Genomic DNA, 27460 nt, shown 5'->3' with positions numbered 1-27460 from the left:
ATTTTTACCAGGCTGAAAGCTTATTCTTGTTTCTCCATTGCCTTCTTGAATTAATTGCATCCAATAAACCATGCTGATAAGCACTGTACTAAGTGGAACTTGTTAAACATATATGTACTGGGGCCTTAACCTAGTCTCAGAAGGGATCCTGGAACATGCATTCTTTCTGTGTAAATTGCACAGGTGGTTCTGAAGTGTACATCTGATTATTTCCTACTGCCTTATTTCATGAATTCTTCTTTGTAAAAATGAAAAGTTAACTGAAGAGTTTTAAAAAGGTTGAAAAGAAAAAAAAAAAAACTTCCCAGGCTGTCTGTTGCAAGTGCTATGATCATGAAGGTATGAGGAGTGTGTTCTGAGCTCAGTCGATTTGAATACATGACATCCTAAGCCTTCATCTTTTCTTTTCTCTGGTTCCTCTCTGCAGTCTCCTTTCAGCCTGCTTCAGGAATGAGCTTGTGGAGCCCCGGAGAGAAACTCCGAAACAGTCTGACGTCTTCTTTAGACATTCCAACCCTCCCAACCGATCAGTATATCCATAGAGCCTCCCTCTGTGTTGGAAGTGTGTGTGTTGTGTGTCCTTGTGTGTGTTCTTGTGTATATGTGAGTGAACCAGCCCTCGTAAGCAGGACTTTAAGACACTTTGGCTCAGAGACCCAACTGCTCAGAGGAACACAGCCTGTAATTGGAGAATCTTTGGAAGGGACTCAAAACATTACTAGGAAGGGTGTTTTCTGCAGATTCGTGTCCTGAGATCTGGTGTTGGCCATTCAAGAACTTCTGTGTTTGTCTGTGGGCTTCTGCTTGTTTCCTGGGAGGAAGGGAGTCAGATGGGGAGAGGGGCATTAAGATGTTTATTGGAACTTGTCTCGATGACCTTCTGTTGTGTTTCTAAAACCCATATAGAAGCTTTTGAGCAGGTCTCAAACTTAAGATGTCTTTTTAAGAAAAGGAGAAAAACATAGTTTCTGTCTGTGCCTAGGTAGATGGTAGGTGACTTAGGCACTCAGTTGAGCCCTTGGATGCTGGTCATGCAGTAATATTGCAAATGGTGTCAAACAAAGGTGTCAAATGTACTGCTGGGCAGAGGGGTGAAAATTCCTTAGTACAACCACTTTGCGGGGTGGGGGAGAAGTAGGTCCCTGTTTTTTTCTCCTATTGAGAACTTACCTTATTATTATCTTCTCCTCATGTGGAAATGAAAAGCTCAGTAGTGCTCTGTGAGATCCTGTGTCTGCCACCATCTCAATATAACTGGTCTAATACAGCCTTCTGATGCGTGAAACCCTGGAGACTTAACCTAAAACTGTTGCGTGCACCCCGAGGTTGGTCACCTAATATTGTGGTTACATTAAGAAGATAAAAACCACCCCAGTCTCATATTGTCTCCAGCACTTTCTATTATGAAGTGCCCCAAATGGAGTTCAAAGACCTCTCTCCAAGTCTGTAACTAATTTGGAACTTCACGCCCTCAGTGCTACCCATTATAAAAACAACCATGTTTCTGCCACTGTTCACATGTATTTCCCCAGGTTCTCCTTCCCAATCATCCCACACCAAATCAGTTCACTCTGTATCACCAAGACAACCATATCTTGTTACTGAGGCTATTGCTTTCATGGATGTGTGATTTCAATTTCCAATAAACTTTTGCATCTTGGTTTATCTTGCAGGTTTTTTTGTTTGTTTGTTTCTGTCTCTTTTGCTCACCTTCCCCGACCCTGAATTTCTAAAATATTCTTGGGTAAATACTTGAAGTGCCATGTGTAGGCCAATGAGTAATAGAGCAGTCATTTTGATCCTGCTGAGATTTATTCTGGCATTGTTTTTGCAGTTTTATTTAATGAACACTCTATCAAAGTGATCAATACTAAAAATTAACTACATTGGTTAAATTGCCTTAGAATTTATTTTAGATGTAGTAGTGTTAAGTTTTGATAGAGGGAACTATCTGATAATGTAAATGTTTGGTGTGATTATAATATCTCATCTGTAACTGTACATATTTGAATAGATGGAATTATTTAAAAGTGGCATTTGGCCAAGCTGGGAAATAACTGCTGCCCTTAGCCTTTCAATGTAGCTGCATCCATCTAGAGGAAGATCATAGTGGGACAGTACTGAACTGGGCAAAATTTAGAGGAGCTATACTTCTTTTTCTTATGTTTCATGACTCTTTTTCTTTTTTTGACCTTTTTCATACAAGTAATGTTCAGTTTTATCTTCAATATCTGTTTCCCTACTTAAATTCTATACTTCTGAAATGGTTTATTAAAATAGTTTTAGCCTTAACTATTAATACATTTTACAAGCAAATTATATGATATATTAGAAGTATAAAATATTTTAAAAAATAAAGAGAAAAAGCACAGGTATAATGGAATTCACAGCATTTTGTAGTTGGAGAGAATAACTTGTGCCTTCTCAGGAATTTTGACATCTTACTACGTAATCACCAGAGCTGGACTTGGGAAACTTACCTTCTAATCCCAGATGATCTAATACCAATATCCCTGAAATTTGAAATGCCAGCAATGCATAGAGATGCCTACCTTGTTAGAGCTATGAACTACAACTTCCCTTCACCTGAATTTCTCTCCAAACTGAAGAGGCATTGCATATGACTTGTGATATCCTGTCCACTGAGTTCCTAGAGGAATCTGATCAACATCTAAAGAAAACAGAGTTAGGTGTACATAGTGCTACTTTTCCTGACGGGCATTGCCTCTCCATGTTCTGGACTGTTATTTTGGTGGGTACTGGGTAAGAAAAATCACCTGCACAGATCTTGCTGTTGTAGAGTGCATTTTGCTGCTCTTCAGTTTACCCCAGAAATTGCAAAGACTGTTTATTCAAGGACTGTGACATTACATCTGTAATGGTGATAGAGAGAATATGGTTGTCCTACAAGGCCTTGAAATTGACCGTGAATTTTTCTAGTTCCATTTCCTTTTACTCAATGTGCAAAGGCTATCAGAATGCTCTTTTTCCTCCTGACATTGTGAAATTAACAACCTACTACTTTATCTGCCTTCTTGTGGCTTTAAGACACTCTACGTTGAAAATATTTTCAGAATTTCTGATCTTTTCAGATTCTCTTATCCCCAATTATTTGCTTGTCTTGATTTCTAGATTTGTTTGATTTACAATTTTTATCTCTCTGGCTACTTTTAATTCTTGAATTTGGACCTCCCATTCCCTTAGCCATTTACTAGAGTGTTCAACATCTGGGGCTATAAGTAAGAGTGAAAGCAAACCTTATTGCACACTTACGAGTCAGTGATCAGCATCCATGACTCTTGCATTTTCTCATTTAATTATCATGAAAAAGATCACTGAAAAGTTGTTATGCCTATTGTATAGATCAAAAATATGAGACTCAAGAGACTTATTTAATATTCAAAATCACATAATTAATTTGTATCAGATCCCAAAGTTAGCCTAGATGGTTTAGTTGACTCCAAAATCTATATTCTTTCTTTGTTCGTCTGTGGTTTATGACCTACCCTCCTTAAATTAAGTCAATTGTGGTAAAAACGTTACATTAACTGATGAAAGGGTTGTCAAAATAATAAACCTAGGGACATGGAGAAGGATGTTGTAACAGAATTCAGAAGAAGGCGCTTATGATAACTGAGGATCCATGGAACGCCCAGACTTTGTAAGTGTATCCTTATTTTCCTGATTCTGAAAACTATGGTTCAAGTGATGTTTTCATTAGACCTTATTGTGTTTTCAATTGGCTTGGAAGAGCAGGCCATATTAGTAAAGGTCTTCAGGCAATAAAAGACCAACTTACATTGAAAATTTTACTTTGTAGCATATCGAGTACTGAATTGCTGTGGCAAAAGAAAACTGGAGAAAAAGCAACTAGCAAAACTTCTCTTAGCTGACTTGCCCTGTGTAGTGCCCTACACTGTAGTAGGAGCTTGAGGATGTGTCTAAATATATCAATGTAAAGGAATTGCGTGGTAATGGAAGTGCTTGCTAATAGCTGGAGTGACCCCTTTACTGTAGATCTTGCTCCTTGCTCTAATTCAGTCTCTTGCATTTCCTCTTCCACTTCACTTATGTTTTCATCCTATAACCTACTTTCCATTACTGTCTTATTTCTAAGAAAGTGCCATAGAGTGAATTAAACTCTTGGACCAGATACCAGAAGACCTAATTTAACCCTCAACTTATCCATTTAGTATTGTATAATCTTGGACACACATATATCTCAGACAACATTTTTACTCATTTATGTGTAAGAAATCATTATTTCTGTCATACCATATTTTGCTCCAAAGGGCTGTTGTGATAATCATTGAAATCATGTATGAAGGAGCGCTTGGTAACCTGAAGTGTATTACACCTGAGAGGCTTTATAATCCTATCTATAAATACCTGTTTCTATAATTTGGATCTATAATTGTACTTGTGATGTGCTAATGAGACGATCAATGCCCTCCCATCCTGCAGGCTGTGGTGGTAAAATGAACTTGACTTGTACATTGTACATTAAATTTTGTCCTGCTATTTTATTCAAATGTTGTGTGGTTTATGGCTTTAACATTCCCTTACCTATAGCACTTCAGAGGGGTGGAATATAGAATTCCCTGATTCCATATAATTGTGGAGAAAATACAGTGGCAGTTTTAAAAATTAGCATTGCAGCTATAATATTTCAAACATAATCATTTTACATTTAATACTATTGTATGATGATTACTATGATTGTAACTGACTGAGGCACATGTAAAGAGTATTCAGCATTACAGGTTTTTTTTAAAACAAAACCCTATGAAGACATTTAGACATTTTATTTGTCCTTCAAATATAATTACAGGAAAAAAGGAAAATAGGAATAAAGTAATGTATCAGAGGATTGTTAAAAGACAGCTTGTCTCAATACAGGCTTAGAAAAATGGTGAAAGCCAAATCTTCATTCTGTGGTCATAGTAATTACAAAATATGAATGCTTCATGGTCTAGAAAGTTCTTTCTCAGCTTCTGTTTGTCAGTTCTTACAATCATCATACAGGGTAGGATGGATTACCATCCTCGTGTTATCTGCCATTCTATGAGCATCTCAAAGGTGTCGTCCATTTCACTTTAGTATGCCTAGTTTAGTTCTGGTAACTAATTCACACAAGAAGTGTGTATGTGTATAATTTACATTAATTCTGGAGGAATATTTTTGCAAGTGTATAATTCAAGGCCATACTTTACTCTGAGGCTTGTTGGGAATTACCAGTCCTTGCTCGAAATGTCCCATGCTGATCATCTTTCCGTGTTTGTGTTCCTAGGACCTCAATTCAGTCTCAGTCGTCATACGGTAACAGCTCCCCACCTCTGAACAAAATGAACAGTATGAACAAGCTGCCTTCTGTGAGCCAGCTTATCAACCCCCAGCAGCGCAACGCCCTCACTCCCACCACCATTCCCGATGGCATGGGAGCCAACAGTAAGAGCACCCCTCATCTTTAATCAGCAAACAGGGGATGAATAGGGCTAGTGTAGTTGAAACTCTGCTGTGGATTGGGTAAAACGATGTTTCTAAGATAAGTGGGGTGAATCCCAACATCTGAGTGGTTTGGGTGTATGATTCAGGAGAGAACACACTAGTGGACTGGGAAAAGCTGTTCCTTCTGTGGTGATCAGGAGATCTGAAAGAATATACTTCCTAGGACTTTTGCAAGACTCAAAAAGAAATGTATCCAACTTGTAGGATGTAGCATAAATATGGTAAAATTAAAACTAGACAAATTCTTTGCTGTGTTACTCAATTTTGCATCAGTAAAGTTGCCACTCTGCTTTCTTAATCACTTATAAGCTAATTTCCTTGCAGACTTTGCCCTCTAAACTCATCTGCTCTATCTCACCCATACTATGGGATTGACCTATAGAGAGATTTGCCTTTTATTTTTTCACATACAAATTCTTCATATTATTTAAATTAAAGCACAATGAAAATTGGGCCTCCAAATATATGTTGATTGGCATATGGTTTTGCTATTAAAATAATTATCCTGCCCACTAGAAAAGTAGATACCCAACTTAACAGAAGAAAAGGATTGTAAAAATCCAGAAGAATTTATAATACATTTTGGGATGCAGAAGATTAAATAGGTACCTTATAATCCCCACCCCACCATCTTGTTCACTGAAATCCATAGTTGCATTTGTATAGCACTTTGAGTGGTTTCTCAAAGAACTCATGGTAGGTTTATGACTCTGAATGGTTTGTTGGAACAAATTCACATTTCAATGAGATTTGGTTATGTATGGTATGGTTGCATGATGTGGCAACAAGACTTTAAAACCAAATCATGCTCTCAGTAGTGAAGAATGCTTTCTAGAACTTAGAACCAGATCTTTTTACAGATCTGCTATTTTGATAGTGAAAGGATATGAATATTTTGTGTTCTCCTTTTTTTTCCTTCTAACAAGTTCTAAGAATCTTCAACTTGATATATAGGATGACAAAATAGCAGAAATTGGATGGTTATTTTCATTTTATATTTTATCTGCTTTGAATATTTATGCTTTGTGATTCTTTGATTAAACTAAGAAAAGTTAGAGGGTAAATCAGGAAAATCTGCTGGGGTTGTGCTCTCTAGTTAGCTAGTCAGCAGAGGCCTTTCCTCATGGACACACTGCCATTAATCAAGCAAAACAAAGCATAATTATCTTTTTTTATTTATATATCCTTAATTCTTTTGTTAATTGAAAAAAAGTCTTGCTTCCTAAATAGCATTCATTTTAACCTTCTCTTCTTTATCAGTGAATGCTTATACATTTTGAGACAAGCAGTGATCCATAAGAGAATTGGAATCTTTAGTGATGTCCTTCCTTATTACGGATATGTTTCCTTACAGAAATTACAGTATGTCCTTCATAATTCACAAATAAATATGACAAATATCACTTTCACTCACAAGTTTGTCCATTTATTCATTTAGTTGTGTATGCAGTGCTAAAGTGGGTAAGAATCTGAACATAGTGCCATCTCATCTCTGCGCTTGAGGAAATTCATATAGTGAGAGAGATGAAGCAAAACCCATGGAGGCAAATAGAAGGGGTACTGCATAAACATTAGGAATAATGTGCCGCTAGACGCAGACGTAGACACAGAGAAAGAAGTGGAAACAGATTATCAGAGGAGCTATGGAGGTCAAGAAATATGTAATTATTGTGGAGTCCAGTGACTATTCTATATAATTACATACAACATGTTTGAAGGGGACAGGATAATGAAACAAAAGATAAAAAATAAAAGCCAGTATCTAAGTCCCTTCCCAACCTTAAACCAGGCAGGATGGGCCCTGGGATGCTGGAATGTGATGATGGCAGTAACCCTCTCTATTCCCCCTGCTTCTGTTCAGTTCCTATGATGGGCACCCACATGCCAATGGCTGGAGACATGAATGGACTCAGCCCTACCCAAGCCCTCCCTCCCCCTCTCTCCATGCCATCCACCTCCCACTGCACTCCCCCACCTCCGTACCCCACAGATTGCAGCATTGTCAGGTGAGTCCATAACATATGCCCCTGGGTGCCTATCCTAAACATATCTGGTTGGTGGAGGGTGGACACTGGCAAAGTTGATAAAGAATTGGAGAAAAAAAAAAAGCAGTTCTTGATTAAAGTTCAGCCACTGTTTGATCTGTCATGTAGTCAATAATGGTAATTGAGGAGAATTACTACATTATTATAATGAGCGTGGGAAAAGATGAAAATGTGTGTTTATAGACATATGGTTTTCATGTCTATCTTGCCCATCTTCACTTACTCCCTGCCTCCTCCCTCACATTTTGCACTGTCAATTGTGGCCCTCAAGTTGGTGCTCAGGGCTGGGTTTTCCAAAAGGGAAGTACACTTTCTGTCTCTCTCCCTTTCTTGCTCTCTAGGCCTCACAGCTCTCAGCTACTAGGCCTCACAGCTCTCAGCTACCAAGGGACCATAATTTTGGAGTTGGATGTCCATCAAAACTTATACGTTAGCAAAGTGACATTAAATTTTAAGAACCGAAAGGCTTCTACTGTTTTGCATATGAGAAGTGGATACAGACCAGGATAGAGGAGTTAAAAAAAAAGAAACACATAAAGCTGGAAATATATATATATACACATAAACATATATATATATACACATACATACACATACACACATACACACACACACATACACACACGCACAGAAGCAAAGGGAGCTTCCGAAATTTTGTGATTACTATATAATTTTTGCCTCTGCCTCTATCTGCAGATTGATTTACATTCATGCCCATGCATGACAGAGATAGAAGAGCCTATGGACTAATCCTCCAAGTACCTGGATGTGTTATGATGTAGTAGTGTCATCAGTCTCAGAAAGGCACCAAATAGAAGGGGTTGAAAAGGAGGATACACTTTAAAAACCATTAATGACTTTATAGAGTAGTGATTTACAGTTTTTCTTTACCATATCAATCATTCTCAAAAACCACAAATACAAATACAACTAGATGAGATGCTCTTTTTGAAATGAAGGGCCATGAGGCAAGAGTTCTGATAAGTTCACAGACTCCTTCATTGTATCTTCCACAATGACTGCTAAGACACACCACAAATTAGAATTCCACAGAATATAATTTTTTTTAAATAAAAAGCAATAACTGAGTACTTGAACACCTATGGCTGATTTTCTTTCCTAAATACTTAAAGTGCAAGTCACTCATTAGTTACAATCCTCAAATACCACATGCACATGTACTTTATCTTACCCTACTCTGTGATGCAGGGCATCCAAGGGCAAAATGTTGGGTTTTCCTTTATCTCGCCAATGCAGTTGGGGTGAACTTTCTTTTTCTGTTTCTTCCTTCCTTTTCCCTCCTCCCTCTGCAGTTTCTTAGCAAGGTTGGGCTGTTCATCATGTCTGGACTATTTCACGACCCAGGGGCTGACCACCATCTATCAGATTGAGCATTACTCCATGGATGTAAGTAACTGCTAGCCTTTTCTTTTGAGTTGTATTTCTTCATGTCCTTCCTCTAGTATCATCTACCTTGGAGATCCAACCCTACAAGTTTTATTTATTTATTTATTCTTGCCATGACCCCAGTCCTGTTTGGATAGGACCCATTACCCGGTGACTAAGATTTCTAGACCTCAGACTATTCAGAAGAGAAACAATAAAGTAATTAAATTAGACTTCCTTAGGTGTCTGACTAGTCATTTGTGTATTGTACCCATCATATACAAAATGGGAAAGAAGAGATTTGATACTACCATCAAGAAATGTGTAATCCCTAAATAGTTAACACAACTTTTTTGATGTTCTCTTTAACATCATAAAAGAGGATAGTATGAAGAAAATATTGTTCTCACTTAATAATATGGAAGAAATGACAAAATAGTCACTTTTCATGATGAGATGATGACATAACCAGGAATAGAATCCTGGCTTATAAATGTCTAGTACAGAATTGTATCAATGTGCCTTTTCTTCCTCTCCTTAAACTAGAATCTTTAGGAGATTGACTTATGCTTAATTAAAAATCTAAGTTCCTTAATTTATTTTCAGTTGTATCAGAATAGGATATGATCACTTATAATGGGTTTAAGTCCTAACCAAGCTCTTAATAGCAATGAGAACCAAGAGTTACCTAGGCTTCAGTTAATGATATTGGGTTGAAAATTATTCCCTTCTGGCTGTGCTCTCTGCTTTCTGTCATAAGCTGAAGGGGAGGACACCTTTTTCTTGCTTCCTACTCTGCATCATGTCCTGCTGCTCACATGGGAACTACTGTTGGTTTTTAGCAATCCAAGTGCTCTTTCATCCTGTTCTTCACATTGCTTTCTTTGAGGTTCTCTGTGCTCTCTTGCTTCCAGAGGGTACTTTGGACTGGTGGAAGAAGACTATCTCTGCCTCTGCTGCTTCTGTAATTGGAACCTCTTTGTTCCCCTCCTTGAGCACCGTTGCTTGAGATACCCCTACAGCAGGAGGATGCCCCAGCTCTGTGCTGACAAGTACATGCTATGTGAACTCTTTATCCACCCTTCTACACCCCATAACTGCTGCCCCGTGATAGAATGGACATTAGGGAAAGTTTTACAAGCAGGTTCCAACAAGATTTGAATATCTTTGTCATCACTTCTCTCTACTATAGACAGAGTTGTCTTATATTTGAGAGAGCTTCCTGTCTTAAGTCCTGAATGGCAGTGCAGAGAAACTTCTGCTTGCCCTTGTTTTTGGAGTCAGATGTTCCATTTACTCTCCTGTCCTACTGGAGGTATTCAGGATGCTTCCCTGGCTACTAGGATCTGCAAACTGGGTTGAGAAGACTGTCTCTACTGGTGTTGACCAAGTGTTGTGCCAGTGTTTAGTCCAAGCTTTTAATCTGTCAGTCACTGGTGAAAAATCTATCCAGAAAATCCTAGAGATTAGGGGATGATAGTTTACAAAGAAGTTTAGACCTATGGAGACTAGCATAGTTATAAAAACTTAATAAGCACAAAGAGTTACACTCATTTATCTGTTTGTGGGTTATTTTCTTCTTAATGTATTTTTCTGCTACAGAAGGAATTTGGAGCAAATCTGATGCCTGAAAATTCACACAATTGGGAAATTCTGACTGCATTGGGAATATTGAGAATCTGTACAATTTTCATATCTACACCTCAGTTTTTTCCTATATATTTCTAGAAACAGATATCTCTTTTTCAGCTTCTCTCTCATAATAGGTCTAGTTATTTAGCATTACTTTCTAACAGAGGAGTAGTGTTAAATACCGAAGTTTCCCCCAAATATTCAGAGCTAATAATATACATTCTTAACATACATGAATTCTTATATTTTTGTAACACTTTTGTAGCCACATTTACATTTGAATACATGTGTTGGCTTTAAAAAGGAGATATGCCAATTTGCTACCAAAGGAACAGTCTAAAACTGCTAAAAATCAATAGTTTGTTAGTGATGATAGGAACCTCAACCTGTATTTTTTTATTCCAAAACCAATATGTTTTCTAATCATTAGGCTGTTGTATAAAAAAAAAAAAAGTGAGCTATCACTGAAATGTCACCATGATTAGTGAAGATGGAACCTACTTGTCCATCTAATCAATTTATACAGTGCACGCACAATTACCCTGCCTTTTGATGCCTTGATTAATCCAACAGCAAGAAACCTTTTGTCAATAGGTCAATTCTGTACTCAGAGGCCTTCCTGTGTCCTTTTATTCATGTCAACTTCTCAGAACTTGAGTTTCTCCATCTTCAAAACATGTGTAGCAATATATACTGAGAATCTGAAAACCAAATGAGGTCATGAATATCAAACAATGACCTCAGTGCCTGGCATGCTAATGCTGCTTAAGCTCTATTGGGAATGTTTCTTGCTCCATCCCCTCCCTCAGTAGGGGTGATATTCCTTTAATGATACCTTACTTCTAGTAGCTAGAACCAGGTAGATTCAAGGGCTGGAAGGAACTTACATTTATGGTTTGGAATCTTGTATTCTCATCTAATTATTACCTCTGTGTTTACCAATGAAGGAAATGAGGCCAGTAGGGAATAAGTGTAATATTTTCCACAAGCATTTTCTAGAGATGACACCTCACATCTGTGTCCATGTGCTTAGTTACAGAACACTGGAGCCTGTTCGAAAGTTAATTTTATTTCCTAATTTAAAGGTAGAAATATTTATAAAAGTCAGAGTGCCAGGAAATAATAACGTGGTGTAGAATACATGTCAAATTGTCTCTTTGTTCTACACCTGCCTGAATCCCTTCCCTGTTACACAGGATTTGGCAACTCTAAAAATCCCTGAGCAATTCCGACATGCCATCTGGAAGGGCATCCTGGACCACCGGCAGCTGCACGACTTTTCCTCACCTCCCCATCTCCTCCGGACCCCAAGTGGTGCCTCTACGGTCAGCGTGGGTTCCAGTGAGACCCGAGGCGAGAGAGTAATCGATGCTGTGCGCTTCACCCTCCGCCAGACCATCTCTTTCCCACCCCGTGATGAGTGGAATGACTTCAACTTTGACATGGATGCCCGACGAAACAAGCAACAGCGCATCAAGGAAGAGGGGGAATGAGCTTCCTTGGATGGGCTCTCCGTGTGCTCGGCTACTCCTCATAGGGTTCTCCTGCTTAATCATTAAAGCATTCCCCCTAGCTCCACCTCTCTCTCTTCTCAATCTGAATTCCTAAGGGGAAGAGAAGAGGAGTCCTTTTACCCAACGTCTGACCTGGCCTCTGAGTCTGACTCAGGCTTTAAGCCTTCAAAACTATTGCTTGCTGGACTGAGTTGTCATGGCTAGGTAGAAACGAGCGCAAAAGCAGTGGGTGTCTCCTTAAGCTGCAGAGATCTCTCATTGACTTTTATAAAGCATTTTCAGCCTTATAGTCTAAGACTATATATAAATATATAAATATGCAGTATATATTTTGGGTGGGGGGCATTTATTTCTAAAATGTAATTTAAAGCAAAGGAAATTGAGTTGCACTTACTTTTTTATTTACTTTTTTTTTTTTGGATGACTTATCTATACTTCCCTGTTCTCAAGAGGTGTTAAGGATGGTAATAGGTATCTGCAGTTTGGTACACAGGAGTGATAAAGATATATAGTTCCTTAAATCCCTTGAATGCAAAAGGTATGCCACAGCAAACACTAGGTGGATCCAGTTGCGTTTATCCTCATTTGCCGAGTGTTTGAGACTGTATATATGTACACGATTTTCCACAGTTGTGTATTTTTCATTACTGATTTCCCTTCCAGTATTGTTAGCTCTCTTTGCTAACATTAAGTCCAGGCACAAGAAAAAGCCCATGTTCATGTTATCACACCCTAATGGAACCATCATATATATCCTCTCTTGCTTTAGGGTGAGAATGAGGGATATCGGTCTAAATTTCTGCCTAAAAAGTCATCTAGTTTCAAAGCATCTGACACCATGTATCTGCATTTATCAGGAACTCCTCAAATGTAATGCATGGCATTTTCATGTTGATTGGGAATATTTTTCCACTATTATGCAAACCTTTAAATATAGGTTTTTTTTTTTTACTAGTTTCTCTACCTTAAATGCACATTTAGTATTTTTTTTTTGGTAGAATTCAAGTTGACTTAATTGGAATAGATACCTTTGCAGCAGTCCCATTTTTAGTCTATTAGGAATATCCAGGAAAAGTGGGAATCGTTCAAAAAAATTGAGTCTACTAAAAAGTAAGGCATCTCAGTGAGCTGTGAGTTGTAGTTCCTAAATGATCTTTCAAAGTAAAGATAATGGTGTTTCTCGGTAAATGTTCCTTCCAAGGACACTTCAGTCAAGAAACGGCATGTCTGCACTCCTTACCCCTTCTCTGTTGAAGATTTAAAATAGGCAAATGATTGAGAAGATGCAAAACTATGAGATCAGCATTCCCAAACATTGGTTGCATCACTGATTTTTCCTGTCTTTCTCTTTTTAATGAATAAGAGTATTAGTAACTCTCGCTTTGGGACTGTGCACAGATAGAAAAATGTGTCTGTCTCACCTTGGGGCTGTGCACAGATATAAAAATGCTTCTGCAGATCCCAAAGTCAACCTCTAATGGAAGCTGTTGTTGCAACCATGAGACCCAAATTGCTTCAAAACTGTTGGAATACATCTCTAGAACAGTATCCCCTCAACCCCACCCAGTTTTTTTTTTAAACATGCTGTTTTCTTCAAAATATTAAACAAATATTTTGTATATATGCTAATGAGCTTTGAAATAATCCCCTATATTTTGGTAAAGGGCTGTCATTGCACATATGCTACCATTTTTATTTTAAAGTGCAAAGGGGCTAATTTGGCTCAAAAAATCTAATGTATGAGTTTCCTCTGAAAAGTATGTATATATATATATATATATATTTCTATATATATATAGTATATGCAGCATACTTTGTGTTTTGATTAATTTTTCTTGGGGAATAGTGGGTTTTCCAGAGCCATAATTGAAACGTTTTGTATTGTTTTTGTATTTTCATGAAAATACCATTTAGTAAAAATATCATGCCAAATAAGATATAATATCATATTTGAAAGGGGGAGGGGAGGGAAAGAGTTTTTTTATTTTTTTTTTTTAATTTTGTACGTTAAAGAGAGTGAGTCCTTGATTTCAACATTATTGTGCTTAAATGATAAGCACGGTTAATTTCTGGAGCAAGCATGCAGCTTTGCGAACCCATTAAGGGGTAAAAGGAAAGCTGTGTCTTGGTGATGTTAGGAGGATAAATGACTTCCTTTACTTGACATGAGTGTTTGAATAAACCTAGGACTTCTGAACTATTTCAGCACTATTTAGGTGGTACTAGGGACTCAGAAATTCCTGTACTATTTTTCATGAGTTTAGCATTGGCCAAAACTGGGCACAACTTTCTGGGTGGTGATTCATGCTCCTTTGAGTAGCCAGGAGAAGGGGTTGAAGATTATTAAGAACAGGCCACTGAACCAGGACTTAATGGGATTCTTGTTGACTCAGCTCAATGCAGTTAGCTAAAGAATTGAATGTTATTTCTTTGGAGGTGATTATAAACAGAAGTGAGGAGCAGAATTTTCTTCCTTAAATTCTTTAAAGCTTCATTTCCTTGATATTACCCTAAAGTACAGTATGTGGGATATTGAATGTTTAAGAGATGTGGTTTTTTTTTAATTATTTTTATAATTTTACAAAAATTAAGCAAATGTCAGAAGTTTTATATGCCTTATCGATGTTTGTCAAGGTTCTTTTTCACAGATGTGATACTTTTTTTTTTTAAAGTTTCCGTTGCTTGTCTTTTGGTATTTTGTGCTATATATTTTGATGAGCTAGAGGCAGATCTTGAAGCCATTTGTGTTTACCAGGACATGCAATAAAATTTAAAAAATAAAAATGCATTGAGAAAATGCACTGGTGTACATGTGTGCGTGTTGTCTACCTTTTTGTCCATCCTTCCCTTCTTTTGGTTGAATTTATATCAGATGAAGAAGAAATAACATTGGCACAGAGGGTTTTTTGTTTTGGTTTGGTTTTTGCTTTGTTACTGTATCACGAATAATTCTTGTCTCATTGTAACTACTTTACTGAAGAGGAAAGATGAAGACATTTTCCATTTTCATTTGGGATCTGGGACAATTACATGTTTAGTGCTTCATTTAATAGGATCAGAAGGACTGTTCTCCCAGGGGACCTAGACTCCAGGTACCCCCAGTATTCCTTGACTTCTCCACGCTGCTCAGTCTGGGCCTCAGCATCACTGTGGAAATGTGATACACATGGCCTTTGATCTCTGTAACAGCACATCATGCATGATGGGTACTAAATAGGTCATTGTCTCTTTTAAACCCTGTGTTAAATATCATCTTTCAGTTATGAATATCCATTTAATCAAAATATCAACTCTATCAAAATGGCTTAATGATTTTTATTAAATGGGTAATTTGTTCTCTCATGGACTATCATTGATGATATGTAGTGCCTTACAAACTTTACAGAATACCATATGCAATCCATGATATTTAAGGGTAAGATTTTGTTTTCCTATAAGGCAAGGCTGAGGCAGCTGAAATTAAGGCTATCAAAGACTCCTTTATCTCTTCCAGACATCTAAGTAGTAAATCTCTCAAAAAGAAATAATTGATAGATCGGTGCCATTATGAGGAAGAGAAACATAAAGAGCTATGAAAACTGGTTATAATCTTATTTACCATCACAGATTTTTTGACTCAGTGTTTATTTTCAATTTTTAGCAATTCTTTTTGTCATAATAGGAATCATGATTTTTATTCTTCCTTGTAAGTCCTCTGAAATATACAGAAAAGACTAAGAAAATATATTTTACCTAAGTTATTATAGAATCTATTAAAGCATTTTCAAATATAAAATGCATTATGTTCAAGTGAGAGCTGGGGTCGTGGGTGAGCTGGGCTGGAATAGACAGCTGCACCCATGATGAAAAGCTTGGACTGGAGGCGGGCTGGGTCCTTACAAGACTGCAGCACCCACAGGGATACGTGAAGCCTGGGGCTCAGAGAGGCTCAGGTAAGGGTTCTTCCATGCCATTTTCACTAGCCTGTAGCACCTGCCAGTGCACACAGGCGCAGAGGCTGGGGACAGCAAGGAGTAATGCTTTATTCCTGCATGCCTCTTCGGACACAGGAATAAAAACTGAAACATTTGTCTCACCTACCATCTCGCCCTTCTCAACCTGATCTATCCCAATCAGAGACCAATATCAGTCTGCAACCCTCTCACCCATGTAATCAATATGAAAATTAAAAATAAATTTTAAAATGTTATGAGCCTGAATGGGAAAAGGAGAGGAGAAAAGGAGGAAGGAGGGAGAAGGAGACAGAGAGGGAGTAGAGAAGTTGCTAATTCTCTTTCCATATACCTGCAATAACCTAAGCAGGGTCAGGCTGAAGTCAGCAGCCAGGACCCTCAGCCTGGCTCTGCTATATGAGTGCCAGACTAAAGTGTTTGAGCTATCACCAGCTTCCTCCCAGAGTGCGTAATTGCAGGAAGCCTGATTCAGTAATGGAGTAAACTCTCCAACTCAGACACTTACATATGGATGTGGAAGTACCCACCACATTCTTCATAATTACACATGAGATTGATCATATTTTATGCTAAGAGCTTCTTCCAGGTTTCCCACATGGGTGCAGGGGTTCAAGGATCTGAGGCATCCTCTGCTGCATTTGCAGGTCAGAAGCAGGGAGCTGCATCAGAACACAAACCAGTTGCCCATATAAGATGGAGACACTACAAGTGGAGAATTAGAACACAAGGCCACAACACCAGCCCCTAGACTCTTTTTATAATTATCTTCCAGTCCCCATTTATTATTATATATTTAATTAGTACAATTAATATAATCAAAAAATTTTTAGAGGATAGGGCTAGCACTATAATACAGGGAGTTAAATTACAACCTACAAGAACTGTCATAGTAGCCTTGTGGCTAATGTCCTCATCTTGCACACATCAGTATCCCTTGTGGGCACCAGTTCCATTCCCAGCAGCCCCGCTTCCCATCCAGCTCCCTGCTTGTGGCCTGGGAAAGCAGTTGAGGATGGCCCAAAACCTTGGGAGCCTGCACCTGCTTGGGAGACCAGGAAAAGGCTCTTGATTGTTGATCGGCTCATTTCTGACCATTGCAGCTGCTTAGGGAGTGAATCAGCAGATGAAAGATCTTCCTCTCTGTCTCTCCTCCTCTCTGTATATCTGCCTTTCCAATAAAAATAAATCATAATTAAAAAAAAAATTACAACCTACAACAGTGACACTCAGAGTGTTTATTCAAGATTTTGGTGCTCCTCTTCATGTTCAATTCCCTGCAGCTGCACTGAGAAAAGCAGGGGTGGATGGCTCAAATATGTGGGCCCCTCTAGCTCACTTGAAAGATCCAGGTGAAGTCCAGCTTCCTGAACTCAGATGGCCTATCCAGGTCTATTACTGTCATTTGGGAGGTAAACCAGAAGATGGAAGATTTCTCTCTTTGCCTCCTTCTCTTTGTCTCTCTCTCTGTTACTCCATTTTTACAATAAATGCTTTCTTTTTTAAGATTTTTTTTAAGAGTTAGATATACAGAGAGGAGAGGAGAGACATAGAAGAAGATCTTTCACCCACTGATTCACTCCCCAAGTGACCATTATAACCAGAGCTAGCTACTCCAAAGCCAGGAGTCAGGAGCTTCTTCCAGGGATCCCACATGGGTGAAGGGTCTGAAGGCTTTGGGCTGTCATAAACTACCTTCCCAGACCACAAGCAGGGAGCTGGATGGGAACGGGATCCATATGGGATTGGGATTGCACCCATATGGATCCCAGCATGTGCAAGGAGAGGACTTTTATCACTAGGCAACTGCACAAGATCCACAAATTTTTTTCTTTAAAAAATTAAGATGGTTAATTACACCTAGAAGAGAATGGATTATTACTACATTTTTTTCTGTTATATGCAACGATTTTAGAATGTTATTTAACAGCGATTAGAAAACAAAAGATAATATTGATTACATATACTTGAGATGCCTAAAATTTACATGACGTGTGAGATCAAGGAGCCAAATTTCTCCTGATGGGTAGAGCATCTGCATTTTTTCTTTTTTTTTTAAGGATTTATTTATTTTTATTGGAAAGACAGATATACAGAGAGGAGGAGAGATAGATCTTCTGTTCGTTGATTCATTCCCCAAGTGGCTGCAACCACGGGAAATGAGCCAATCTGAAGGCAGGAGCCAGGAACTTCTTCAGCATCTTCCACACTGGTGCAGGGTCCTAAGGCTTTGGGCTGTCCTTGACTGCTATCCCAGGACACAAGCAGGGAGCTGGATGGGAAGCGGGGCCGCCAGTACAGGAACCAGCCCCCGTATGGGATACTGGTGTGTGCAAGGTAAGGTGTTTAGATTAGGCTAGGCTGCCAGGCCAGGCCTGAGCATCTGCATTTTGGGCAAGGGTGACCTGGAATCCAAGTTGTATCCTTCCTAGACAGATGAATGTACTGTTTCTCTTGAGGCAGTATGCCACTGCCTGGCAAGAGAATGGGTTTATTTTCCCTATAGCCATCTTTTCTCTTTATTATTTTACAGTTCCTTAATAGTTAAACTATAACACTGGACAATTAGAGCTACAATATAGATTTCCCATCATCCTCTTTATAGATATATAAGATGTAGTGTCCATTCTCATTTTTCTCATTCTCATCATGTTGTCCTGTTGTGCTTTGAACACATTCATCCACCAGAAGCCTTGCCGATGTGTAAACTTTCATGGAAACATGTAAATATGGAATAGAAGGAACACTATACAAAAACAAGTCTGGTGACCTGGACAGATATTTAATGCCTTGCACCCCAAAATCTTCAATAAAATGAAAAGTTTTGGAGCTGGTACCATAGTGGTTTTTTTGTTTTGTTGTTGTTGTTTTGCCTGTGACATTAGCATTCCATGTGATCTCCATTTCCAGTCTAGCTTCCTGCTACTGTGTCTGGGAAGGCAGAGGAAGATGGCATGGCATTTCTATGCAGAAATGACATAAAAGAGTTCTAAATAAACTAGCTTCAAAACTTTAAGCTGAATTAAGTAGAAGCCTAAAAAGATCTAGAAACCTATTCCATCTCTAGGAAAATTTCTATAGAACATAAAAAATTCACACACAGAGACACACATGCGCACATGAGGGTACTTCAAAAATGTCTTAAGAAAAAACTATTCATAGATTTTAATATTTTATCTCCAAGTTCCATTTTCCCATATTGGTGAAAGTTCCCATGTGTGAGTGAGTGTGTGTGTGTGTGTGAAAGAGAGAAAGAGAGAGAGAAAGAGAGAGAGAGAATGTGGCTTTTATTTTATTTTATTTTTCTGCGGTTTTGGTTTTTTGGTTTTATTTTCTATTTTGTTTGGTTTTAGATCAAAGTACTTCATTTATTTCAAGTGCTTTCATTTTTGCTGGGTGTGTCATTGAATTTATGAGATTCATAACTTCTCTCACCAACCTGAACCCGTGTGCCAAGTGGCAGGTGTGGACTGGCAGGTTAGCTTTTCTCGTGAGGTTTTGATCAAAACTCTAAGACTAGCACTTCGTACAAACTGTGATTTTTACTTTGAATAAAAGTAAGTTAGAACGAAAAAGGGATATGAAGATATTTCTAACATAGAGGTTGGACTTGGAAGTTCAGGCAGACAGGAATAACATGACGAGCGCTTTACCTCATCTGATGGCAGCTTTGTTGTCTCAGGTACAACACCATTGTATCTTTAAGAGAAATTACCATGACTTCATAATGATTCGGTATGCCTATACTCTAGAAAACATCTTCATGTAAGATGAGCACTCCTTTACTCATCTTAGCTAAATGTGTATCAGCCCTATCAACTATGTGTGCAGTTTATCAATGCCTTCCTAACACTACTTTGCTGACTAATAACTAAAAGCTGGAGGCAGCATTTGAAAGCTTTCACAATAAACAGGATACAGAAAAGGTGAAATTGTAAAATAGAATGAAAGAAAAAACTATGGGGATCAACCCAGCGTCAGATTCTGCGTTCTGGAATGCATTGAGAATTCCGCTGTGTCATTCCACAGGGCTTACTGCCAAATGTATTTGAGAAATGTTCAGAAGTTTTGTTCTAAAGAATTTTGGAATTATAGTGGCATCCAGGTACCAGCACATTTGGTTTAGAGCAAATACCAAGATTTGCAATTATCCAAAACAGAAGTTAGGAAAGAATGCTTCAAGGAAATGCTCCCTTCTGTGAATCTCACCTATGCAGCACAGGCCCCAGGGAATGCTTGCCAACACCACTCTTCAAAATGGCTTTCAGAGAAGTTTCTACATTTTGAGAGTCCCTCACGTGCATTAATCTCAAACTTTTTTGAAATAAAATAGACTTTTATTTCCTCTTTCCTTGAACTTTTTTGAAGCTGCCTCATGAGTGTGTGTATGTGTGAGTGTTAGTGTGTGTGTGTGTGAGAGAGAGAGTGTGTGTGTGAGTGTATGTGCATGTGCACAGAGGAATATAATTTCTTACTGATTTTTCATTCCCCTGTCCTTTGTTATTCTCAGAGCCCTCATCACATCTATTGCCTCTTTCTTCTCTGCTAGTCATACTGTATTCCACTCTTTTCAGTGATCATTCATTCCTTTTATGGTAGATAAGACACCAAGTTTGGGCCCAGCGTGATGGCCTAGTGGCTAAAGTACTCATCTTGAACGTACCAGGATCCCATATGGGCGCCAGTTCTAATCCTGGCAGCTCCACATCCCATCCAGCTCCCTGCTTGTGGCCTGGGAAAGCATTCGAGGACAGCCCAACACCTGGGTACCCTGTAGCTGCTTGGGAGATCTGGAGGAGGTTCCTGGCTCCTGGCTCCTGGCTTCAGATCGGCACAGCACTGGTCATGGTCACCTGGGGAGTTAATCATCAGACGACAGATTTTCCTCTCTGTCTCTCCTCCTCTTCGTATATCTCACTTTGCAATAAGAAATAAGTAAATCTTTTAGGAAAAAAGACACCAGGTTTACTTGCATTTTGCCTAGGATTTCAAACCATTCTTTGCGGGTGGTTTCTCGGCAGCACATTGTTACCAACCACCACCCTCAGACCTGTGATGCCTTGGAGAGTCCTATGCAAGGCAGGAAGTCATGTCTCAGCTCAGTTCACCGAGGCTCACTGGAAGGCATCACACTGTCTCATGGCTGGCTGATGTTCAATCAACATTTGGCAATCAATGAGAGGTCTGTCTCCTCAGATACTGCGCTTCTTCTTCCCTAGCATAATATCCTATTCATGAGAGTACATTTTGGCTGGCTTTCCCCCTCCATCTCTCATCTGCCTTGCCTCATTACCTCTCGTCCTTCAGTACAATACCACAGTCTTTGCTCATCCTCACAGCCTCTGTAACACTCTGACCTCCCTTACTGAGGGTGGCAGGAATGGAAAATGTCTACATCCCTCCCATGATTGTAATCTATCCTTTCTTTCCCTGAGGAAAAGAGCTTTCCTGTCTCTTCACCGAGACTATTTTCTTCTTAATCTCCACTCTAATTATTTCCATGATACTCTTATATAACTCCTCTCCTCTTTGTATTAAATAGGTTGCATGCATTCATGATGAGGAAACCAGGGGCAGTAAATCTTAATAAAGTGAGAATTGCAGTGGCTAGGTGGCAGCTTGGTTAAGATCTGCACAGGGGTGGCACGTGGGCTTTGCTGCTATGAAAGTGTTTGTCCTTTTTGTCTTGAGTTACTCAGCATCTTTTGATGCCGACAGGTGGAAATCACTATGCAAAATTTATCATTGAAAAGATCACAGTTCTATGAAACACAGTTCTGTCATCAAAGCACAGGCCAAGAAGGACCTTAAGCATCACCTAAATTAAAGTCTTCACGTTATGGACTGGAAAACTAGCAGAGTTAGAAAATGAAACTGTCAGCAGCTGACATAAGGCCACACTCAAACAATGAATGACATTTTAGGATTAGCTGATCCAGTCCTCCCTTTTCCATTTTCAGTATAATCCAAACTAACCTCTACTTAAAAGAGATCTCTCTTCTATGCCACATCAAGGTCTTTTTTTGTGTGTGTGTGTGATTAATTAATCTCCTTCTCAATGGAACTTGTCAGTGAATATTTTTGAGTGCTACTTACAAGCGGTTCTTTCTCTCCCTCTCTGTATGCTTTGTTGTTTTCCAACCTATCCTGCTGGCTGTTTATCCACCAGCATCCTTGGTCTGAAGAATTCAGCAATGCACACAGTGGGAGTATTGGAACAAAGTCTGTTTTGTAAGCCATGCAAGTGATATTTTTTGGCTTCTGTCACTTTGTTGCATATTTTGATTATTTTTTGCTTTTGTTTTTAATCATAAAATAGAATCTCATTTGAATGATGGACACCATTTTTGCCCTCAGGGAATGAAAACAACACAAAAATCATGAAACCTGACTATCCAAGCAATAAACTATGTATTTGCATAGCCAGTTCTATGGTGTTCTTTGGTCCAAAGATGACATCATTCTTGCATTCAGCCTGGAATTCTGAAGAGATATTACAAGTGTCTTTCCCAGCTCAACAATCCATGGAAGTCAGAGAAAGTCTAATAACTTAAATTACATCTGTTTACAATGTTATATTCACTATGTAGGATTTACTATGTTCAATATTTTTATACTAAATTTATTCTTGATGTTTTCATGGAAGAATGGGAAATACATGCTATATGAAAGAGTAAATGTAAGCTTAATCTCTGAATGTTACAAGTTGGTAACATTTGGAAAGTTACTGGTTCTCTGTGGTTAGCTTGCCTTATGTGTAAAATAGAGAAAATTATGCTATCTCAAAATTTTGTTCTGAGAACCAAATGGATTAACATCTGAAGAGCTTTTAAGCAGGGCTAAGGCACAGTTTAATGGTTCCTATTTGTCCATTGTATTTTATATTTCACATAAGAAACCTCTTTTATCTTTATCTTGGGTGAATGCTTGGTTCCTACTGTTAAAATCCCCTTGTTGGACCTCCAAAGTTTGGAAGAAAAGTTCTAAGGAATGTCCCTTTTAGCTACCACGTTACTAAATGGGAGACTGTACCCTGGAACATTTTTTGCAGTAAATGTTACCCCAGGGTTTAGAAGATATACGTTAAGTTTTCTTTCTCTATTTGATTTTTCAGCTGTATCAATGATTCCAAAACCAGAATGAGGAGATAATAAGAACTGAGATGGGAAGAGAAATTCTTCAAGGAAAGAAAGGGACATAGGTTAGTGCAACTAGGGCCTGCTATGGTGTAATACTTCTGCAAAAAAATTGTAGTTTTGGGTGGTAGATATGGGTCTTGGTTTTCCTAATTTCTAAGAAAGTAGAACAATAAAAATTTTAAGTTTTCTCCATTTATTTAGTCCAGAAATAAATAGTTCCATATTGCATAGCCCATTGTTTGAAGAAAAAATTACAATTACTGACATTAAATAGTGAAATTTAACAAGCCTAAGGAAAACTTGCAAATGATACAAGCAGAAATGGCTGGCAAAAATGCAAAAATTGAGACAGAAGTTATAGACATCTTCCATGATTATGTTCACACCATGGATATCCTAGCTGGGAACCATTTACTATTCTTTCACAAAAAGAAAAAACAATATCAACCCAAGGGTGGTGGCAGGGGGGAGTTGTGATTTTCTAGATTTTTCATATAAAATAAATAAGAGTACTACCAAGAAAAGGAAAAGTAAATCTGATAGCATTCCTGATGTTCAAATATTCAAAATTCATCTTAAGATGTGTGTATATTTCTTTCCTTAAAGCTTTGTTTTCAATCATGCCGCACTTAAAAGAGACATCAGCTACGGAATGATGTCTGCTTGTTATGGAAGGGACAGAGCTGTGGTGATGGGTCTATTCTTAATTTCTAGAAACAAGTAACCTGTGAGGAGCTGAAGTTTCGATATATCATTTGCTCTTTTCATGTTCATCTGATGCCTCTCGCAGAGTCTTCCTGAATCTCAAAAAATACCTTACTTCAGAACCTGATCGATTCTCTGGCGGCTTGCCACTGTTATGGTTCCTGAAGAAAAAATAATAATATCAACAAATCATACCTTATGCTCTGTGGTGTGGTATGAATGTTTTCTTTTATATGTATAAAATTATATTTTAAATATAGAAATATTGGGAAAATACTATGATTCACATTTAAACGTTTATTCCAGGAAATCATGATTCTAAGATTTTTCCAACTTAGTATAAAGCTATGTGCAGTTTTTTTCATATAAACAAATACAGTGGCAATGTAAGAATCCTCTTCATCTTCAATCAGATCTGTACATCATTCCCTGTTACTTCCTCCCAATACATTGAACTAAAAGCAATATGATTATTAAATTTGGAATAATTTCTTCCATCTATTTTTGTTGCTTTCTTGCAGTACAGATACTTATCATAGAGTTATAATCATAACAAAATCATGACAGTGGCTACATTAAGATCTATAATTTTGTTCAGCTTCTATAAACCCACACAGTCCTGCAAGTCAAGTGAAGTGATAGTTGTATTTCAGATCACGAGACTAATGCAAATTTTCCTATGAAAGATTATAGTAGTCAGGGCTTTTAGAGAGAAAAGAGCAACAGGAAAAACAAGAGTCTGTGCACATGACTGCGGAGGATAAGGGATCTTGTGATCTGCTGCTCACAAGCTGCAGGACCAGGAAAGCGAGCGTTGGAATTCTTCACGAGTCGCAAGCTACAAGAACGGAGCCGGGGCATGAGGGTGGATGATGCAATTCCCTGACATGTGAAGCAGGGAAAAGATGTGGCTTGCATTGAAGGAAAAAAAAAAAAACCTATCCTTCCATCAGCTTCTGCTTTTATTTAAGCCCTCGATATATTATCGGTGTCCATCAGAAACACATGCAGTGACACATGCAGTGACACACACACACACACACACACACGCACACACACACACACACACACACACACACACACTCACTCTCTCATTCTCTCTTTCAGAAATATAGATTCAGGCATATGAGTATTTCCTAACCCATTTAAGTTGATGCTTAAAATGACCCATCACATAAATAAGAAAAGTAGGGCTCCGCGCGGTGGCACAGTGGTTAAGGTCCTCGCCTTGCACGCCGGGGATCCCATATGGGCACCGGTTCTAATCCCGGCAGCCCCGCTTCCCTTCCAGCTCCCTGCCTGTGGCCTGGGAAAGCAGCCGAGGACGGCCCAAAGCTTTGGGACCCTGCACCTGCGTGGGAGACCCGGAAGAGGCTCCTGGCTTTGGCTTTGGATTGGCATAGCATCGGCCGTTGTGCTCACTTGGGGAGTGAATCATGGGACGGAAGATCTTCCTCTCTGTCTCTTCTCTCTGTATATCCGTGTTTCCAATTAAAAAAAAAACAAGAAAAGTAGAAATATGACTATTTAAAATGGTCTTCCAAAGCCATTCAGACATGAAGTGAAAAATGCTGTAGTAATGTCTTTTATTCTGAAGAATCTTTCTCATTTGCATGTTATTGCCTCTTTGAACATGATTGAAAACAGCATGTGCTAATACTACCAATCTCGGAAGTCCATGATTGTATGTCAGTCTTCATGAAGCACTATTAGCAGCAAAGGAGTTGTTAATAAGACCCGATCCTTATTTTTTAGATTGACATAGTCTACAATTTGGTTAGATAGTCAGATGCATTAACAAATATCTCTAACAGTGAGACTGATATGAAATGCTTAGGAGTAACTAAAGGAAGAAAATAAGCTTTTAGTTAGAAAAGTATTTTGATGGCAGTGTATGATGAACATTATAAAACCATAATGTCATAACATGTCATAGCATGTCAATAGGTGATTTCATTGAGCTAGACACTGGAGTAGATGCTGGCAGTTTTTCAGATAATCAGAAGTCCAGAGTCCAGGAAACAGAGGTAACTCTGCCAATTTGGGCAATGTTTATCTCTGAAAGGAATCCAGCATTGCACAAAAAAAAAAAGTCTTTTTCCTGGTTCTCCACAGCTCAGCTAAATTTCTCAACTTAATAGTTGATCTATCCACTCTCAGATCATTCAACTAATAAGTTTTGATACCAATACATGTAGGACAAGCAGGAAGTCTCCTGTGCCTTAGTGTGAATGTTGTATGAAGAGTTTCAAAGTCTTGTGTGCTACGGCTAGGCCATAGAAATTACTCCAAGCCCATACAAATGCTGGATATTGTTACAAAGTAATGACATGGTAAAAAATTGACAATAGAAACGCAAAGGATCCACCTCACTCTGCAGGAGAATGCTCTATTGCCCAGGTAATGTAAATTTGTTTCCTGACATCATGAAGCTAGTCAAAGACTGAGCGTGGATGACATCTAAGGTCCCTTCTCCATGTGTGGACAATGCACTTGCCATAAATGCTAGATGTTTCTCTGATTTTCTTGTGCAAAGCAATCTTCAATTCAACTTGAGCCAAGTAATAGTAACCTAGCATTATCCTGAAAGTCAAATTCAGTCCCTGTGCTATTAGATGAGTCCTGCAACCTACCTTTATTGTTCAAGCCTTCCATGGTTCAGAGATTGGTGTTTTCTGCTAAACCTTCCTATAGATTAGAAATCCCACTTGGGTATTACAAAAAGAAGTCTTGTCCAGATCATCTGTTGCAATTAGCTTTTACTACTGTACCAATCTACTGTTGTGTCTGGGCTCTTTCTAAAGCAAAGAAAAAAAAAATTCCTTCAGAAGATGAAGACTTCTATGGGCTTAGCTGGACAAGCAGACCTGACAAACTCAGAAAATATATTCTTCAGAAACCTAAGTATTCCGGCTACTCCAATGCAGCAAAAGCCTGCCTTGAAAGAAGATATAATGTACTTTTTGCAGTAAAGTTAATCCTCTTGAAAGCTTCTTCAATTAACCCAAGCTCTAGGGGCGAAGAAATAGACAAGTAAATTAAGCTTAATGACACTCAGCCCCTCCCTATCCCTGCTCTGATTTACCAGCCAGGAATGTAGGAAGGAAATGAATTATATCAAATCTATGCTCGAGTTCAATAAAGCAATGAATCAGGGTCTATGAACACACCCAGGTGATTTTCCAACAATGATTTTTACCTTTAAAGTATGCTTAACTTTATGGTAAGTCACCCCTAGTGCTTGGGTTGAGTAAGTACAAATGTCATATTTACAAATCTGAAAAGAATATGAATGAACAGAGAGGCATGAATATCCACAGGGATAATTGAGGTATGGCTGGAGCATTCACTTTGGTACTCATCAGAGAGGCTGATTTCGCTATCTTATGTATGATTCTATACTGTTATACAAAGCAACAAAATTTCAGAGTGTACCAGTGATTTACTGATGAAGTTATTTATTCAAGGGAAGACAGTAACAGTAGGTGGAGACTGGCAGGAAGGTTAAGGATGCCAACCAAAGGCTTAGTGCCAGGCAGTGTGGCCACAGATTGAACTTGAAGCAGAACTCTGTCATGTCA

At 38.5% G+C, this 27460-nt stretch overlaps 1 protein-coding gene across 9 annotated transcripts in view; it reads left to right on the top strand.

Annotated features, from left to right (window-relative positions):
- The window catches only part of TP63 (tumor protein p63), a 204330-nt gene extending 191968 nt beyond the window's left edge, over positions 1-12362 (top strand). For 3 of the 9 annotated variants that reach the window (XM_041002852.1, XM_041002851.1, XM_041002853.1), the window contains 4 exons: positions 5291-5448; positions 7370-7514; positions 8867-8960; positions 11768-12362. In XM_041002852.1, the coding sequence (XP_040858786.1) occupies positions 5291-5448; positions 7370-7514; positions 8867-8960; positions 11768-12064 (694 nt within the window). In that variant the 3' untranslated portion in view covers positions 12065-12362. Of the gene's footprint in view, positions 1-427; positions 543-5290; positions 5449-7369; positions 7515-8866; positions 8961-11767 lie in introns of those variants that run through there. The other 6 variants (XM_041002858.1, XM_041002859.1, XM_041002857.1 and 3 more) reach the window with 4 other exon arrangements.
- Positions 12363-27460: the final 15098 nt, after the last annotated feature.

Source organism: Ochotona curzoniae, unplaced genomic scaffold, assembly GCF_017591425.1.
Source record: "Ochotona curzoniae isolate NIBS_2020 unplaced genomic scaffold, NIBS_Ocur_1.0 scaffold_2587, whole genome shotgun sequence".
Classification (NCBI taxonomy): domain Eukaryota; kingdom Metazoa; phylum Chordata; class Mammalia; order Lagomorpha; family Ochotonidae; genus Ochotona; species Ochotona curzoniae.
This window is presented reverse-complemented; position numbering and strand designations above follow the sequence as displayed.